The 20,854-nt window shown below is 35.6% G+C and overlaps 1 protein-coding gene across 2 annotated transcripts in view; it reads right to left on the bottom strand.

The window, feature by feature from the left end:
* THOC1 (THO complex 1) overlaps positions 1–20,854 on the bottom strand; it is a 58,989-nt gene that overhangs the window by 23,504 nt on the left and 14,631 nt on the right. For both annotated transcript variants that reach the window (XM_007075944.3, XM_042961836.1), the window contains exons 8-11: positions 17,820–17,902; positions 15,212–15,285; positions 6,556–6,664; positions 4,259–4,390 (exon numbers count right to left, since the gene is read on the bottom strand). In XM_007075944.3, coding sequence (XP_007076006.1) covers positions 4,259–4,390; positions 6,556–6,664; positions 15,212–15,285; positions 17,820–17,902 — 398 coding nt within the window. The remainder of the gene's footprint in view (positions 1–4,258; positions 4,391–6,555; positions 6,665–15,211; positions 15,286–17,819; positions 17,903–20,854) is intronic.

The following is a 20,854-nucleotide window of genomic DNA, read 5'->3' as shown; positions in this document are numbered from 1 at the left end:
TCTGTAATTTGGTCTCTTTCTTCATGAAATATTAATGGTAGGCCAATAAAATTTCTGTAACTTCCTCACTGGCCACCTCAGGCCCAACACTGATGTGCTCGATAGCTTTGTGTTTGATTATTTCAAAGCCCAAATCAAGTCTGTCAAACCATTCTTATCACAGCTGTGTGTCTTCTCTACTAAAAAAACCAAAACAGTGGCGCCTGGGTGGCTCAACTGATCAAATGTCCAACTCTTGATTTCGGCTCAGGCCATGATCTCACACGGTTTATGAGTACAAGCCCTGCGTCGGGCTCTGTGCTGATAATGCAGAGCCTGCTTGGGATTCTCTCTCTTTCCCTTTCTCTCTCAAAATAAATAAACTTAAAAAAACAAAACCAAAAAACCCAGATGTCCTCAGCACTACATTTAGTGACTATCCCTGGATTATTTTACCATGCTAACAAGGAAACTGTATTATTAGAACTTCGTGTTTACAATCATACCATAGGCAGCACAAAAAAGTGGCCTTTAAAAATTACAATGCAACTTTGTTTCTGGGGGAAATATCCCTCTTTAAGAAAGAAGGAACTTACAAAGACACCTATTTGTAGAACCTGTGCCTATCTGTGGTTACTATATGATTGGCCTGTCTGTAACTATAAAGGCTGTATCATTCTTTCTATGCACTGTATCCTAAATCTCCCTCCCTAGGGAAAAGTATGACCACATTCATGTAAACAAAATGTAATGCTTCTGGGTAATAACACTCCCATCAGATGTGGGACTATATCAAATGGATTTAAAACATTGTGTAAGGTATTAGAGAGATGTGAAAGTCTTTCAGTGGAACAGTAAAGCTTATAAAATGGTGCATACTTTTGACGCTACAGGTAATGCACTACAACTATTTTCACCTGGATACTGAGCAGTAAACACTGGGTATACACCGTAAAAATATGAAGAATGTATAAGAAGGGTTGTCATATAGATCTAAATTTAGGAAAAAATTGTTGCCTAAGAGGCCGCAAAGAGAACTGAAGATAGTAAACATTACATGCTTCACATTCTCTTTGCTGCAATTCTCTGTGCGCCTTTTCTCTCTGTTCCATATCATAAAGTTTGAAGCTTCTCAAAGCTGTTTTTACCTCCCTCATGGTATTAAGTAATGGAATTCCAGAGCTTAACCCTGCAAGCTCAAGCACTCCTGACTGAAGTATATGCCTACATCAGTCATTAAACATGTTTTCCTTTCCCATATTGTCATCTAGTTTAAATTCCACATTAAAATTTTTTTAAAAACCTCTCTGACCTCAGCCTCAGTAATTTCTTACTTGACACATCTCCAAAGGCAAGGGAATTAAAAGCAAAAATGAACTATTGGCGCGTCATCAAGATAAAAAGCTTCTGCACTGCAAAGGAAACAATCAACAAAACTAAAAGGCAACCGACGGAATGGGAAAAGATATTTGCAAATGACATATCGGACAAAGGGTTAGTATCCAAAATCTATGAAGAACTCACCAAACTCCACACCCGAAAAACAAATAATCCAGTGAAGAAATGGGAAGACATGAACAGACACGTTTCTAAAGAAGACATCCAGATGGACAACAGGCACATGAAAAGATGCTCAACGTCACTCCTCATCAGGGAAATACAAATCAAAACCACACTCAGATACCACCTCACACCAGTCAGAGTGGCTAAAATGAACAAATCAGGAGACTATAGATGCTGGAGAGGATGTGGAGAAACGGGAACCCTCTTGCACGGTTGGTGGGAATGCAAACTGGTACAGCCACTCTGGAAAACAGTGTGGAGGTTCTTCAACAAATTAAAAATAGATCTACCCTATGACCCAGCAATAGCACTGCTAGGAATTTACCCAAGGGATACATGAGTGCTGATGTATAGGGGCACTTGTACCCCAATGTTTATAGCAGCACTTTCAACAATAGCCAAATTATGGAAAGAGCCTAAATGTCCATCAACTGATGAATGGATATAGAAGTTCTGGTTTATATATACAATGGAATACTACTTGGCAATGAGAAAGAATGAAATATGGCCTTTAGCAGCAATGTGGATGGAACTGGAGAGTGTTATGCTAAGTGAAATAAGCCATACAGAGAAAGACAGATACCATATGTTTTCACTCTTATGTGGATCCTGAGAAACTTAACAGAAGACTATGGGGGAGGGGAAGGGGAAAAAAAAAGTTATAAAGAGGGAAGGAGGCAAACCATAAGAGACTCTTAAAAAACTGAGAATAAACTGAGGGTTGATGGGGGGTGGGTGGGAGGGAGGGGAAAGTGGGTGATGGGCATTGAGGACACCTGTTGGGATGAGCACTGGGTGTTGTATGGAAACTAATTTGACAATAAATTTCATATTAAAAAAATTTTTTAAGCACTTTTTATGACATTTTTGTTTTTTATCAATACATTCACTGTCATGTTTTTCAATTTTTTGTGGTCACCACTGCTTTCTGTATCCCACTACTTTCTTAAGGGTTCAATTTCCTTCTTCCTAGAGAATACCCTTTAGAAGTTTTTCAAAAAGAAGGTCTTAGAGAAGTATGTTTTCCTGGTCTTTCAATGATAATGTCTATTTTGTCCATAGTCTTGAGTGCATTTAGCTGGATATAAAATTCTAGATTGACAGGTTTTCTTCTTTAGAACTATAGCATTTCACCACTATCTTCTGGTATCTGTTAACTGTTAGAAATTGGCTAACAAACAGCTGTTCCTTTCTAGTATATTTGTCTTTTTTTTCTCCCCCTTTAGTGGCTTTTAAGGTTGTCTCTTTTTCTCTGCAATTATAGCATGATGTACTGAAGTATTATTTGTAGCACACATTTAATCTTCGAACTTGGTATTCCCTTTAATTCTTTTCAATATACTTTTCCCTCTATTTTGTTCTTTAATAGTTGCTGAAATTTCTCAGTCAACCACACATTGCTCTCAACTGCTCTTTCACATTAACAAGCTAAAAAACCCTGTCTCTGTGTCTTCTGGGTAAACTTAACATTACCTAACATTCATTAGTTCTCTTTTCATCTATGTTCAATCTATAGTTTAATTCTGTATGTTCTGCTTTGGTTTTGATGATCACATCTTTCATTTCTAAGTCTCTCAGTTGTCATATTGAACCATTCTGTTTCATTTCTGCCTGTTTCAGTTTCACAATTTTTTATTTAGTCTCAATGGATGCTATATAATCAATTATCTCTTTGATTATCCAAAACATGTATTTTTAAAGTCACGATCAGGCTGTGTATCTGGAATAAATACACGTGTATCCCAACAGTTGATTTGGTTGGTGGTATTTCCTAGTATTGAATTTCTTTATAAATTTTGTGAATCATATTGTAATTTAATTGTAATTTATCAGAGATTTGAATGAGAAGCTTTTGTTTTGGAATGTTTGTTTACTTTCCCTTCTTTCTCTGTACATCCTTTCTTGTCTAGGAGTTTTCCATTTGATTCCATGAGAGTCCCTGGAACCAAGTCTGGAAAAAGTCTTAAGATGCATTCTTGGAGCAACTATTTTATTAGTATATTGAAGATATCACATATTTAGTCACAAAACTAGCAGACATAAAGCTTGACACAAATCTGTGTCTTTGTTATCCCTAGACCCAGAGTCTCCTATGAATCCACTGCCCTTGGCAGAATACTATTAATATTTTGTCTTAGCTTCTTTTTAAAAGAAGGTAAATTTCAACCTCAGTCCCTGGCTTCAAGCAGTGAATCTGGCTCCGGCCCCTGGTCCCACATGAAACATATCTGGTGTCTACCACTTGTAGTCAAACTCCTTATAGCCAAATTCCTAATACAATTATCATTGCATTTGTAGTCAAATGCTCTACCCCTGAGCTATACCCCCCTTAGCATTGCATTTGAATAAAATTTACTTATTAAGCTGTACAAATAAGATTACAGAGAATGTTTAAACACCTTATTTGTACCTAAGGGACAAACTAATTACAAAATATTATCTTCAATAATGCAAATTAAATCCTAACTTGAGGTTCAAAATATATGCACTTGAAAGTAATTAAAATGCAAAATAAGCCTACAAAACAGAAAATGCAGAACTTCTTTCACTTCTGAAATCAAATTAGTCTTACTTGTGGAAGGAAGACACAAGATTCTCAAACTAATACTTACCAGCTTTAACCAAAAATAAACATTTCTATTAAACTTAAAAACAAGATCAGCTAAATAGAAAAAAAGACGAGTACTTATGCTTAGTGAAAAAGAAAAATTTGTACCTTTTCACTTGTTAAAAATTTTGCAAAATACACATGTTCTCCTCCTGCTTTTAATTCTTCCATCTTTTTCCTGGAGGCCTGAGTATCATCTAATTTATAACTCTTAAAAACAGCTAGAACTTCTTCAGAATACTGCAAAGTAAAAATACCAATTAGTTTTATTTGGCATTGTGGCCCAATAATTTTTTAAGTGCTTTTCTATATCAAAACACCTAGAATTTACTCACAGTTAGCCATGAATGCATATTGTAAAGCATATTAAACAAGAAAAACCATGACGGGAAAATGGGAGTAAAACTACTTGTTATGAGATTTCATGGTATTGTAAAAGTTGGGATAAACCCTCTACTCCTTAAGAAATATCATTTCTTATATAGTTTGTGTAAGGGGCAAATAGAGAAAGTAATGCTTTGAGATTATACAGAAATTTACCATTGAAATTAGCTGTTTAACCAGCTGTGGAAAACATTCAAGCATTTCTTGTGCTAAAATGCTGTGACCAAATAAGACAATGATGTTGAACCCTATCTAGTAACAATTCCAGATGATTTCTCACTCACCACTTAATCTGAACACACACGATGCCACTTTTAAGAGCTATGCATTCACCTTGGATTTTGACTACAACTGAAAAGGACAACTGATCTTTAAGTAGCCAACAAAAAGAAATATAGAGAATTCTTCTTTTTTTTTTTAATTTTTTTTTTTTAATGTTTATTTATTTTTGAGACAGAGAGAGACAGGGCATGAACAAGGAAGGGTCAGAGAGAGAGGGAGACACAGAATCTGAAGCAGGCTCCAGGCTCTGAGCTGTCAGCACAGAGCCCGACGCGGGGCTCGAACTCACGGACTGTGAGATCGTGACCTGAGCCGAAGTCGGCTGCTCAACCGACTGAGCCACCCAGGAGCCCCCAGAGAATTCTTATAAAACAAAGCCTAGCCATTTTTTTCTGATAGTTTGTAAACCTTTAAAAAAATTTTTTGTTTAAGTTTATTTTGAGAGGGAGAGAGAGAGAGAGCACCTGTGGGAGCAGGGGAGGAGCAGAGAGAGAGAGGTGGAGAGAGAATCCCAAGCAGGCTCTGTGCTGCCAGTGCAGTGACTGACACAGGGCTTTAACTTATGAACTGTGACATCATGATCTGAATCCAAATCAAGAGTCTGATGCTTAACAGAATGAGTCACTCAGGTGCTCCAACTTAAAAAAAAATTTTTTTTGTTAAGATTTTATTTTTAAGTAGTCTTTACACTCAAAGTGGGACTGGAACTTAAACCCATGAGGTCAAGAGTTGGCATGCTCTACTCAACCGGCAAGGCACCCCTAAGCTTGTTTACCTTAAAAATAAAACTGCCAGTTATTTTACCAGCAAAAAAAAAAAAAATAAAAGAAAAAGGGTTTATTTGGGAATAGCTGAGAATTGCAATCTGGGACTAGCAAACTACCACAAAGCCAGGCACAAATTTTGGGAGAACAAAGTAGAAGAATGCTCTTTTACAGAATAAAGGAGGAGTTTTGAGGGACTGTTATAAACTAAAAGTCCACTGGAATAAACTGGGAGTTCAAAGTATAGTGGTTTCTCATTGGCTAAACTGTCGCTATCTCTCACTGGCTGGGCTGTTGCTGGGAGAGGAAGAAATCTTCATGCTGCTGGGACAGTAAAATAGTATAGACTGAAAAGGTCTATCTCTTCCAGCTGGGTCTGAAATTAACAACTAGTGCTGAGTGTAAGAGTTCCCCCTGTTGGTTTCCTGATTCTTCCATTCTAAATGAGGTTTCCTTTTATTAATTTTCACAGGCTATGTGGCTCATGTGGTCTCAGTCATACTACTCAAGTCTGCCATTACGGCACACAAACAGCCATAAGTAATACATAAATGAATGAGTGTGGCTGTGTGCCAAAACAACTACGAAAACAAAGAGAAGACTGGATCTGGCCCATGGCCATAGTTTGCAACCCTCGTTCTAACAGGATACTTGAAATAATTTTGTGCAAAGTAAAGACAACATATTTGGCAAATATTCATCAATTTGTGTTGATAATACTATGTAAAAAAAAAATCAAACCCCAAGGCTGTAATTGCTAACTTTGAAATCCCTAACTCATTTATAAACAACTCCACAAAATTGGCGGTTTAAATACTAATTTACAATTTAGCTTCTGCATTGTATTATAAAATAGGCATAAAAACCTAAGAGGTAAAATTATACAATAAAAAGTATGCTGGACAAGAGTCAAGTTTTGCCTCTGCCATAGCTGTAAAACATTGACTTTTGGGTAGTACGTAACTGGCAACTCACCTTCAGAAAAGTTTTCCACGAAATCTTCTCATAGCATTGCACAGGATTCCTGAAGTAATCTTGAAGTGACCAGAATTTTCGATACAGGTTGTAATCAATTGGAATGGAGCTAATAAAATAAATGTCATATTAAATAAATCATTTAAATTTTTTTTAGAAATATCTAAGTGCTCCTAACTTTTCTTAGGTCATAAATCCCTTTAAGAAGCTGATGACAGCTAAGCCCCTTTACCCAGAAAAGTGCACGTTCATACTTAAACTTTTATAAACAATTTCAGGGGATTCATAGACTCTAACAGATCCACTTTACAGTAGCAGAATGCCTGAATTTTGGCCCAATACATGATTATTCAGAATTAAAGACTATGTTTCCTAACCTCTCTTGCAGCTATGTGTGGCCATGTGGTTAATTTCTGGCTATTTGGGAGAAGTCATATGTGCAATTTTGGGGCCATGTTTTACCATTTTCCTATTTCTCTTTCTGCTGGCCATAATGCAGATATGATGATGAGCCACATGGACTATAGGGAAAAAAAGGAAACACCAAGATATGGTGGGATAAGAAGTTAGGAGGAACGTAGGTCCCTAGACAATCTTCCTGAGAAGTGATATTCTACCAGCTCTGAACTGCCTGTCTCCAGACTTTTACATAAGAAAGAAATCAACTTCCATGTTGTTTAAACTAATGTCACTTTGAACCTATGCTAAAAGACATGGCATCAGACAAGTACATATCAACTCAGTATTACAAAAGTAGGCATTTTCTTTAGTGTTTTTATTATGGCATTACTAATTCAACCTGTAATTTGTTACAAATCTGCAGTGTCAATACACATTCTATTAATTTTTAAATTTACAAAAATCATTACACTATGTTTTAATTTTAGAAGTTAGACATTTCAGGGGTGCCTGGGTAGCTCAGTCAGTTGAGTGTCCAGCTTCGGCTCAGGTCACAATCTCACGGTTTGTGAGTTCGAGCCCCGCGTCAGGCTCTGTGCTGACAGCTCAGAGCCTGGAACCTGTTTCAGATTCTGTGTCTCCCTCTCTCTATGTTCCTCCCCTGCTGATGCTCTGTCTCTCTCTCTCAAAAATAAATAAACATTAAAAAATTGAAAAAAAAAAGTTAAAAATTTCAGACTTTTTTTATCTAAGAGATTTTTGTTTTAACAAAATCCTCTATATCATTCAAAATAGCCATTATATAATGTAAAAAAATGCTTGAGGTATGAACTATTTCATATCCTCAAATATCCACACAAATTTTCAACATCACCTCTGTAAAATTAATTTTGTGTGTACTACCTTACTCCATTCTTTCTAAATAAACCTTAATAAATTGAACCTATGGATTATAGTTAGTATTTTCTCTAAGCTTCATGGCCATACAAATATTCCAAGAAAGATTGTAATTTTACGTGCAGAACAGGAAGGGAGGCTTAGTGATCCATAAAGTCTTATGATCTTAAGAGTCTTGCATTCTCTATTCTGGGCAATAATAGAACGTTAATCTTCCACTCTTCATTTTTGACACGGATATATTAAAAATTACTTTTTTGATGACAAGGGAGTGACAGGGACAATATTATAAAGCATTTTAAAGGATTATAGTAAAATAAAATGAGTATAATTTTCATTATGTACTTTAAGAAGTTTTTTGGGAGGGATAGGGTAATATTTAAAAGACTGAAAAGTGTCTTACTTCCTTTTTATACAAGGATAGAGTAGAAAAGTAAAAAATAATTTGCTAGTGTAAAAATCAGTTTTCTACAGAAATGTCTGAAAAGGCATTAGTTTTCTAAGAATGACAAAGGGAAAAGTATTTTAGCAAAACATGTGGAAGCACATTTGATGAAGATTCCAACCATAGTACTTTAATTCATATGGTTAAGATTACAAACTACAAGTCAGTATCATAAAATACTTGTCTAAAGAATTTCATTAAATTTATAATCAATTGGCACATCAATTAAAACAACCACATACAGTAACAGATTACTTATCTTACAGTCACACTTCTGACAACTCTAACTGTATGGAACAAAGGTGTGAACTTGGAAATAATTGAAAAAGTCCTTGGTCTGCAAGGAAACAGCAGTCACAAAGTGCATGCACTTCATTTTACAAAAGAGGCTGAAATTATGCTTGAATTATGCTTACCCAGATTATAACGGCTTTGAATTATGTATAAAGGTTAATAATTTAGCAAGCTAGCTCATTTTGATAAAAGAATGCTAACTTGGTAGAGCGACTACTAGTATTTGAAATATGTGGACCTTGCTTCAAATCAATAATGAAGAATACTGGCAACTTTTAATTGACCAACAGCCAGCTCCTGCCAAAAGTTTTATCAAGAACTGACAGTGTTCAAAAGAATCTAATGGGCATGTTAACTTTTACTCTTTCTACATTCTTTCCTAGTAACTTTGAAAACAGGAAAACAATGATCTGAACACCAACTGACATCAACTGTTTTCTATAACTGAAGCAATTTCATTGATTGACAAGATTGTAAGTCTGGGTTTTCTACATATCAAGTTAAAAAAGAAAAAAGGCCACAAAAGGAACATTTTCCAAAATGTGCAATTGGAAAAAAGAAAAGCCATGTATAAAATAAATTATTTATATTCCTCAAATAATACTATAACCAGTATTTGTGTAGTTCCATACACTTAATAAATAAGTTTTTTGAAACAAAATGGCTTTTGAATATTTTATATAGTTTTATATATAGTTATATGCACACAACACACAATGATACTCAGTTACCACATATAAGAATATAATAAATGCCTCTTGAAATGCAGTACAAGGAAAGTTTGCCCTTAAGAAATGGGAGACTACCAGATACACAACCTAACCTTACACCTTAAAGAGCTTGAAAAAGAAGAGCAAATAAAACCCAAAACAGCAGAAAACAGAAAATAATAAAGATTAGAGCAGAAATTAATGCTATCAAAACCAAAAACAGTAAAACAGATCAATGAAACCAGAAGCTGGTTCTTTGAAAGAATTAACAAAATTGATAAACCACTAGCCAGTCTGATCAAAAATAAAAGGAAAGGACCCAAATAAATAAAATCAAGAATGAAAGAGGAGAGATCACAAGCAACACAGCAGAAATAAAAACAATAAGAGGAATATTATGAGCAATTATACACTAATAAAATGGGTAATCTGGAAGAAATGGACAAATTCCTAAAAATGTATCTACCAAAACTGAAACAGGAAGAAACAGAAAATTTGAACAGACCCATAACCAGTAAAGAAACCGAATTAGTAATCAAAAATCTCCGAAAAAAAACAAGAGTCCAGGGCCAGATGGCTTTCCATGAGAATTCTACCAAACATTTAAGGAAGAGTTAACACCTATTCTCTTGAAGCTGTTCCAAAAATAGAAATGGAAGGAAAAATTCCAAACTCTTTCTGTGAAGCCAGCATTGCCTTGACTCTGAAACCAGACAAAGACCCCACTAAAAAGGAGAACTATAGACCAATTTCCCTGATGAACACAGATGCAAAAATCCTCAACAAGATATTAGCCAACTGGATCCAACAACAGTACATTAAAAAAATTATTCACCACGACCACGTGGGATTTATACCTGGGATGCAGGGCTGGTTCAATATCTGCAAAACAATCAATGTGATCCATCATGTCAATAAAAGAAAGGACAAGAACCATATGATCCTCTCAACAGATGCAGAGAAAGCATTTGACAAAATGCAGTATCCTTTCTTGATAAAAAACTCTCAAGAAAGTAGGGATAGAAGGATCATACCTCGAGATCATAAAAGCCATATACGAAAGACCCAACGCTAATATCATCTTCAGTGGGGAAAAACAGAGCTCTCCCCTTAAGGTCAGGAACAAGACAGGGATGTCCACTCTCACCACTATTATTCAACATAGTATTAGGAAGTCTTAGCCTCAGCAATCAGACAAGACAAAGAAATAAAAGACATCCAAATTGGCCAGGAGGAGGTCAAACTTTCACTCTTCGCAGATGACATGATACTCTATATGGAAAACCCAAAAGATTCCACCAAAACACTGCTAGAACTGATTCATGAATTCAGCAAAGTTGCAGGATATAAAATCAATGCACAGAAATCAGTTGCATTCCTATATACCAACAATGAAGCAACAGAAAGAGAAATCAAGGAATTGATCCCATTTACAATTGCACCAAAAACCATAAAATACCTAGGAATAAATCTAGCCAAAGAGGTTAAAAATCTGTACACTGAAAACTATAGAAAGTTTATAAAAGAAACTGAAGAAGACACACACACACACACACACACACACACACACACACACACGGAAAAATATCCCATGCTCCTGGATAGGAAGAACAAATATGGTTAAAATGTCAATACTACCCAAAGCAATCTACATATTCAATGCAATCCCTATCAAAATAACACTAGCACAGAGCTAGAACAAACAATCCTAAAATTTGTATGGAACCAGAAAATACCCCAAATAGCCAAAGCAATGTTGAAAAAGGAAACCAAAGCAGGAGGCAACGCCAGACTTCAAGCTGTATTACAAAGCTGTTATCATCAAGACAGTATGGTAATGGCATGAGAACAGACACTCAGATCAATGGCACGGAACAGAGAACCCAGAAATGGACCCACAAACATATGGCTAACTAATCTTTGACAAAGCAAGAAAGAATATTCAGTGGAATACAGTGTTTTCAGCAAGTGGTGCTGGGAAAACTGGACAGCAACATGCAGAAAAATGAACCTGGACCACTTTCTTATACCATACACAAAAATAAACTCAAGATGGGCGAAAGACCTAAATGTAAGACAGGAAGCCATCAAAATCCTCGAGGAGAAAGCAGGCAAAAACCTCTCTGATCTTGGTCACAGCAACTTCTTACTCAACACGTCTACAGAGGCGAGGGAAACAAAAGGAAAAATGAACTATTGGGACCTCATCAAAATAAAAACCTTCTGCACAGTGAAGTTAAGAATTAGCAAAACTAAAAGGCAACTGACAGAGCGGGTGTGGGGGGGCGCGCCTGGGTGGCTCAGTCAGTTAAGCGTCTGACATCGACTCAGGTCATCATCTCGTGGCTTGTGGGTTCGAGCCCCGTGTCAGGCTCTGTGCTGGCAGCTCAGAGCCTGGAGCCTGCTTTGGATTCTGTGTCTCCCTCTCTCTGCTTCTTTCCCAGCTCACACTCTGTCTGTCTCTCTCAAAAATAAATAAACATTAAAAAAAAATTTAAAAGGCAACTGACAGAATGGGAGAAGATATTTGCAAACAACATATCAGATAAAGGGTTAGTATCCAAAATCTATAAAGAACTTAACAAACTCAACACCCCCCTCCCTCAAAAAAAAAAAAAATCCAGTGAAGAAATGGGCAAAAGACGTGAATAGACACTTCTCCAAAGAAGACATCCAGATGGCCAACCGAGACATGAAAAAAAGGCTCACCATCACTCATCATCAGGGAAATACAAATCAAAACCACAATGAGATACCAGAGACCTGTCAGAATGGCTAACATTAACAACTCAGGCAACAACAGATGTTGGTGAGGATGTGGAGAAAGAGGATCTCTTTTGCACTGCTGGTGGGAATGCAAACTGGTGCAGCCACTCTGGAAAACAGTATGGGGGTTCCTCAACAAATTAAAAATAGAACTACCCTACGACCCAACAATTGCACTACCAGGTATTTATCCAAGAGATACAGGTATGCTGTTTCGAAGGGACACACGCACCCCTATGTTTATAGCAGCACTATCAATAATAGCCAAAGTATGGAAGGAGCCCAAATGTCCCTTGATGGATGAATGGATAAAGAGGTGGTGTGTGTGTGGAGTATTACCCAGCAATCAAAAAGAATGAAATCTTGCCATCTGCAACTACGTGGATGGAGCTAGAGGGTATTATGCTAAGCGAAATTAGTCAGAGAAAGATAAATAGCATATGATTTCACTCATATGAGGACTTTAAGACACAGAACAGATTAACACGAGGGAAGGGAAGCAAAAATAATATAAAAACAGGGAGGGGGACAAAACATAAAGGACTCTTAAATATGGAGAACAAACAGAGGGTTACTGGAGGGTTTGTGGGAGGGGGGATGGGTTAAATGGGTAAGGAGCATTAAGGAATCTACTCCTGAAATCATTGTTGCACTGTAGGCTAACTAACTTGGATGTAAATTTAAAAAATTAAATTAAAAAAAAAAAAAAAGAAATGGGAGACTATATTTAATCACAGAATGAGAATTATGTAACCATCGTATGTTCCTTTATTGTTTCAGTTGCCAGAAACCTCACCTCTTAATTAATGCTTGATAGCAACAACAATCTTATTCCAAGTTGCTAATTATAATCTCCTACCTGTAAAAGCTTCTGATCTTTTATTTTTAGTTGGCCTGGTATTTACTGAGGTGCCTCATAGTTAAAGTAGTATTAATATATGACTACTAAGACATTTTTACAGTTGAGGCACTAAAAGTAAAAAAATTCCTCTCCTCTCAAAGTTCCATTCCATGCTGTCCCTCTCTTTTCCTTCAGGGCTAAACATAGAAAGAGTGGTCTACACTCAATGTCGCCATTTCCTTACCTTCCTTTCATGTTTTGACCCACTGCAATTTGCCTTCTAACTTCACCATTCCACAGATACTTTTAGATTCTATATCCAAACAAAGCAAATGTAACTACTTATTATGTATGCAAACCATAACAAATTAGAGGTGAGAGTTACTATCTAAAATAGAACGTTCTGTAACTATTTTAACCAAGATGTTCTGTAACTTGACATATTTTTTAAATGTTGAGCTGATGATTTTATAGAATGTTACACTTATATTTTTTTAATACAAAATTCTTTATTGGTGTATTTAGCCAAATCTGAAATGGACTTCATACTGTAGATATATGGGTAATGTGTTCTTTGTAAATTGCAGTGCCTAAGACAATCTGGTGATACAGTTGGTCACGAAGTAATTCCCCAAACGATCTCTTCCTCCATTCAAAAAATAGTGAAGGGGATTAAAAGGTATAAACTTGCAGTTTTAAAATAAGTAAGTCACTGGGATATAAAGTACGGCACAGGGAATACAGTCAACAATATTGTAACAACTTTGTATGGTTGACAGAGGATAGTTAGATTTATACTGGTGATCACTTCATAATGTATATAAATGTTGAATCACTATGTATCCACCTGAAACTAATGTAATAATGCATGTCAACTACATTTCAATAAAAAACAAAAAGGGTTAGAAAAGTATGATTGTGACAGACTGAGAGGCAGCTGAGTATTGAATCCTTGTACCTGTGGCTACTTCATCAACATAACCAAAGGGGATGACTTGTCTATATAGGCTGAGTTTAACTAGACAAAACTACACTGGATAGTTTGTCTTTGGGGGCTCTTTTTACATTTCAGGCTCCTATTATGTTGGAGACTACTACCTTGGCCCTTTAAATTCGATGTTCAGGCAAGACCCCAAAAGTATACTATCCATAATGTCCACGAACAAATAGATGTCTAAAAAAAAACCCCCAAAACACAACTATAGCTAACAATAAATACTGAATAAACACTGTTCTAAGTTTTCCATATATCACTATAGATAACATCAGCAAGTATGACAACAAGGATAGCCACTGTGTATCTTAATAGAACATGTCCAAGCAGCATCTTCTTTAATACTCTCAATGAGCAGGTAGGTGGCACTACTACATTTTAAAGATACTGAAACTGAGTTGCAGGGAAGTTAAGTAACTTGCTTAAGGTTATATGACTAGGATTGGAATTAAGCCTGGAGCCACACTACTTTCAATGCTTCTTTGGAGATACATGTTTGAATCTGAAATCTGGGATGCCAGGAATATGTCTCCCTGTGTGGATACTGGAAACTCTTCCTGACCTTTTGGAAATTTAATTGCAATTAATGATATCTTTTGTCACTGCAGATACCTGGATGTGAAAGTTTTCCTTCCCACCTCCCTTTTCTCTTCTTCATTGCTTCTAACCATCATTAGGAAGAAATAATTTGGAAAGAAAGTAAAGAGTTAGCATATGAGATAAGAAACAAGAGATGGAGCAGGAAGGGGAGAAGAAGGGAAGGCTTCTTATTTCTCCTACTTCATCAAAAAGTCAGCCCATTATCCATAGGCCCTATCCACAGGTCCACAAAGTTAAATGGAAGGAAAAAGAGAGGAGTGCCTAAGTTGCCCATTGTTGGCTTTCCAAATTTTAGGCATACGCATAAAGTAGGCCATGTAAATAATGAACTGTCCACATGCAATTCAGAAACCAACTAAAAGAGCCTATTAGTGATTTAAAATTTGTAACTTTAATATACATAAAAATTACAAATAAATGTATAAGCAGGATTTCCTTCCTTGTCTACATCTTGATGGTAGCTACTGAATAAACACTGTTCTAAGCACTTTCCATATATCACTATACATAACATCAATGAGTATGGTGACAATAGGATAACTACTGTGTATCTTAATAGACCATATCCAAGCAGCATCTCCTATAATACTCTCAATGAGCAGGTAGGTGGCATTACTACATTCTAAAGACAATATAACTTGACTTACTTAGTACTTAGTCACTAAGGTGTTAGCTTTGTAGATCAAGAAACTTGAACTTCAAAAACTCACCAAGTTGTTGGAGCTTCATCATCTCCCATTTCACCTTCTTCTACATCCATTCCTTCTTCTCTATCCTCAGTATGCTAAATTTAAAAACATGCATAGCCTGTCATGAAGCAGTTGTCAGGCAGAAGGCAAATACTAGAATAACATCATTCATACACTGCTAGACAAACACTGTTAGAAGTCTAGCTGCACTTCTGCCTAGACCTACAGTTAATCTTTAAGGCAACAGGAATTCTATGTGACAGGGATCTGAGAACTCAGAAGCAGTATGACAATGATATAAGATAGCTATGAAGATACAGTAGTTTTAAGACAGTATTTTTCCACACATGGTTTCTAGATTCCTTTGCAAAGAAAGGGCCTATGGCTAAATACATTTTAGAAATATATACAATGAGCTTTTAGAGAACTGAGAAGACCATTAGTATATTAAGGACTCTAAGAATCGTAGTAAATAACTGTGGTTTTGTCCCCAGCTTTAGTTTGACCAAAGAAATCCTCCCCCAACTGCACAGAGAACTCTTATTATTGGGGAATACTTTAGGGTATGCTGAGTGCCTAGCTCTATATTGAGAAATTCAAAATAACAAGTTTACAGAGAATAGTTCAAGAAATACTGAAAGATATATGAAGGCGAGAGACAAGATTTTAAAAAATCTTAAGTCAACATCACTTCCAAATTGATAATAATTACATTTAACAAATTATATAAGGTAGTCTAATTTACAGTGAGATGTTAGTTATATTTAATTGATATTTTTTAAAGATTTATAACTTGTTCCTAAATTAAGAATCGGTGCTGAATGTACAGAAATTTGCCAGAAATCTGGACCGTCTTCTGGATATATCATAAATAATCTTAAAAGGGGCGCCTGGGTGGCTCAGTCGATTAAGCAGCTGACTCCTGGTTTCAGGTCAGGTCATGATCTCATGGTTCGTGAGCTTGAGCCCCACATTGGGCTGCATTGACAGCATGGAGGCTGCCTGAGATTCTCTCCTTCCCCCTCTCTCTGCCCCTACTCCACTCACACTCTATCTCTCTCTCTCAAAAACAAACATTGAAAAAAAAAAAAAACCTTTAAAAATAAAGTTGATTATAACTGATGTCTTTTAAAAAATCAGTGGGCAAATGATGGATTATTTAACAAATGGTTCTAATTATACTTGGAAAAAATAAAATTATAACTCAGTTTATTCCATACTCCAACATTCATGCTGGATTAAAGATTTACAAGAAAAAATAAATCATAAAAGCATCAAAGAAAACAAAGGGACTTCTATAATCTGCAGAGTAGAAGCCTTTAGCATTGACACAAGGCCAGAAACAATAAAACAAAAAGACCAAAAACATTAATATTATATCCAGATTTAAAAGTTCTACACAGGGGTGCCTGAGTGGCTCAGTCGGTTAAGCATCCGACTTCAGCTCAGGTCATGATCTTGCGGTTTGTGAGTTCGAGCCCCGCATCAGGCTCTGTGCTGACAGCTCGGAGCCTGGAGCCTGCTTCGGATTCTGTGTCTCCTTCTCTCTCTGCCCCTCCCCCACTTGTCCTCTGTCCGTCTCTATCAAAAATAAATAAAATGTAAAAAAAACCAAAAATTAAAAGTTCTACACAGCAAAGGCACCATAAGTAAAGTTATAAGAAAAACAATAAACAGGAAAAAAAATCAACAAAATGATAGGCAATGAATTAGTAATATTAAACTACACAGCAGTAAGAAAAAGACATTTCAACAGTAAAATGGGCAAATGGCAAGAATAGGTAATTCTCTTCCTCACTGCTTCTAATTGTCATGGAAGAAAAATAAATTCCAATAAACATACAGCAAATCCCTCAACTTCATTAATGACCAAGCAATGTAAGTTAAAACAAAGAAGATTTACTTTTTAAGTATATTATCAATTAAGCAAAGATTTTTAAAAATTGATTAATTCCCAGGGGTGGTGTGTGGCTGTGGGTACACATTCTCTATGTATCAATGGTGATAGTATAAGTTTGGGTATAACCTTTCTGAGAAGTAATTGAGTGCAGCTATCAAAATGTGATATATGCATATATTCTGACACAGCAATTTCACTTATTGGAATTTATCTCTAAAGAGACACCTGGATAATTTAGCAATGATATACACAATACTATTCACTGTAATGCTGTTACCAATTATCCACCGTTAGAAATTATCTAAATGCCTACTGACAGCATTGTAATATATATCCACTTGAAAGACTCATCATGAACCATTAACAAGACACAGATCCAAATGTACTGATGCAGAAATGCATCCATTTTATACTGTCCAAAGAAGAAAATGGATTGCAGAACAATATGTATTATATGATCTCATTTTTGGAATAAAACTACACACACAATAAGTCCTGTAAAGACAGACAGAGAATGCTAAGAGTGGTTATCTTTGGGCCTTGGATTATGGGGTAGCCATACTTTCTATTTTAAATATTCCTATCTGATTTGCATTTTTTGCATAGAACATACATTATGTCTATAAATTAGAAATAAAGGTTTTAAAATTTTTGGTGACTTAGAAGACCCAGTCACAGGAGTTATCTTAGTAACAAACTTATGTTTGTTAAATTTTGTATCAGCCTCACCTTCTGACCCAGGGTGCTTTCCTGCTCATTGGTATTGAAAACAGTGACATTTTCCAGATTAAATTGACTCTGCAAGTTAAGACCTATTAAAAAGAAAAAAAAAAAAAAAAAAAAAGATTTTCAAAGCAAATCCACCAAACACCTAAATGTGTTTAAGAATATAACTTTGTTGTCACATAACCAAAACAAAGAAAATGATAAATCCATAATTAAACAAAAGATCAAGTCAGACCCACACCTGGTTTTCAAATCCTTTCTAAAATTCATTTCTTTAAGGTGCCTTTAGAGTATCCAGAATTCTACATATATAACAAATACAGTTGTCCCTGTTATTACTGAAAAATCTAGAGCAATTTTACAGAGTGTAATATGTAGTAATTTATAGTTTTGCTAAAGCACAAATAAAAATTGTATTAAACAAAAAGTGAGCATGTATAACAACATATATAATAAATACGCTGCAGTTAATGAGCACCAGGTTTCTGTCAAAGAAGGAACTTATAAATAAGAAGGGATATTGGTACTGGCTTAAACTCAGAAGTATCAGTATGATCTCATGGTTTTTGTTGTTGGTCATTTAAAAATACATACATAGACACATATTAATATAGATGTGTGTGCATATAGATCTTTCCTAGGTCTGTCCACCAAGTGAACCCAGAGCAGTGATACTCTTAGATATCTAGGACCCAGATCTTGGCTTCTAAATACCATTCTTAAATAAAAGGAATCAGGCTCTTTGGAGAAGTGGGTGATTCTAGGGTTGGGGTAGGGAAAACACAGATGAGCTCTATTTTCTCATACCAGGAAAACATGAAAGAGCTCCCTCCAATGCGCAAAACCAGAACAATCTAAATAAGAAATTAATTACACTATGGGATTATAATCCAGACAATAAAATATCCACAAATTCACACTGAAACAGATGACTGAATTAATAATAAGGGAGAGCAGACAACTCTTCTGCATGGAAGAATCCCAAGTAATAGATGTAGAAGGAATAAAAGAAATAGAAAACCAACAACAGGACAACCTAAAAATCATTGCTGTAGGCAAATTCACTGATGAAAACTAAAATTAGTGGGTAAAGATCTAAGGAGAAAAAGAGTATGTGCACAGCCTCAAAGTATTTCCCTTCAAATATTAACTACAAAGGCAAGGACTGTAACTTAGCAACAAAAAAATATGATGACCAAGGATACCACCACCAGTAATAGTATATATCAACATCATGTTGAAATGATGCAGTGAGAAGGCCACATCACCTCTGTGGTCTTCCCCTAAATCCGTATCCTCAATCTAATTACAAAAAAAAAAAATCAGACAAAGTTAAATTGAAGGACATTCTGCAAAATACCTGATCAGTACTCTTCAAAAGTATCAAAGTCATGAAAAAAATAAGCAAAGAAATAAGAACTGTCACTGACTGGGGAGAGTAAAGCAACATAGCAACTAAATGGAACATGGGATGCTGGGTTGGATCCCTGGACAGAAAAAAGAAAAATAGTGATAAAATTGGTAAAATCCAAATAAAGTCATAGCATAGTTAATAATGCTGTACCAATGTTGATTTTTTAGTTTTGGCAACTATATTGTGATCATGTAAGAGGCTAACATTAGGTGAAGGTTGTTAATTCAGGTACTCTCTATATTATCTTCCCAACTCTTCTTTAAATCTAAAGTTATTTCAGTACAAAAGTGAAAGCGGAAAAAACTATGCTAGATCAAGTCATTAAGCTAGTGAATGAATCTGGTTGCCCATTTAGCACTGACTACTTAAAATACATTTGTCTATTCTCTATTTATTATTCAATATAGTACATGCCATAATTCTCATTAAATCTATAATTTCAGTCAGACTTCACTACATGCTAAACTACATGTTAAACTGGCTTTCTGAAGGTCTTGGGATATACTCCAGTGAATGTCAAGCATCTACAAATGTTTAACATAGATACTATGAGAAAATATCCCCAAATGCCAACCTCCCTTATGTTAGTGGTAGGATTAATTATACACAGCTTTTTCCTTCATTTTTCAAATTTTCTGAAAAAAGTTATTTTTATAATTTAAAAATTAAATTTAAAAACATTACTTATTAAAAGATGCATAATGTTTAAAGCTATATATTAGCAATATATTATTAGTCTTTCAACCAGTCAATAAAGGAAAGAATGGTTTTTTTATGTCTTGTTAATTTAGTAATGCTGTACACTGGAAGAGAGGTCTAAAATGTTCTCTAAAATATGATGAGATCTACAAATAAAGGGGATTAAGAGTACACTTATCTTGGGGCGCCTGGGTGGCTTAGTCAGTTAAGCGTCTCCTGACATTGGCACAGGTCATGATCTCACGGTTTGTGAGCCTGCTTGGGATTCTCTCTCCCTCTGTCTCTCTCTCCCACTAGCATACCCTCTCTCTCTCACAAAATAAATAAACATTTTAAAAAATTAATACAAAAAAGCACATATGCTTATCTTGATGAGCACTGAGAAACATACAGAGTCACTGAATCATTATGTTGTACACTTGAAACAAACATAACACTGTATGTTAATTATACTTCAACTATAAAAAAGAAAAAATAGAAAAAAAGAAATGCAACAAATAGCATCCTATAAATACATTTGAAATTTTAATTATTTTTAAAATTTTATTTTAGAGAAAGAATGGGAGAGAGGGGCAGAGAAGAGTGGGGAAGAGTGGGGAAGAGTGGGGAAGAGTGGAGAAGAGTAGGGGAGACAGGGGGAGAAAATCTTAAGCAGGTTCCACACTGAGCACGGAACCTGACGTGGGGCTTGATCCCACAACCCTGGGATCATGACCTGAGCTGAAATCAACAGTTGGATGCTCAATCGTCTGAGTCGCCCAGGTACTCCAATATATTTGAAATTTTAGATAATACTCACAAATTCCCAGGAAAAAGGAAGTTACCAAAACTGTCTCAAGAAAAAAATGAAAAGTCTGAATAGTCCCAAATCCATTACATAAATCAAATCCAGTTTAAAACATTCCCACAACATTCTATTGTTGCT

The sequence above is a fragment of the Panthera tigris genome, chromosome D3 (genome assembly GCF_018350195.1).
Source record: "Panthera tigris isolate Pti1 chromosome D3, P.tigris_Pti1_mat1.1, whole genome shotgun sequence".
NCBI classification, from domain to species: domain Eukaryota; kingdom Metazoa; phylum Chordata; class Mammalia; order Carnivora; family Felidae; genus Panthera; species Panthera tigris.
The sequence above is the reverse complement of the archived record's forward strand: the minus strand, read 5'-3'. Positions and strand labels throughout refer to the sequence as shown.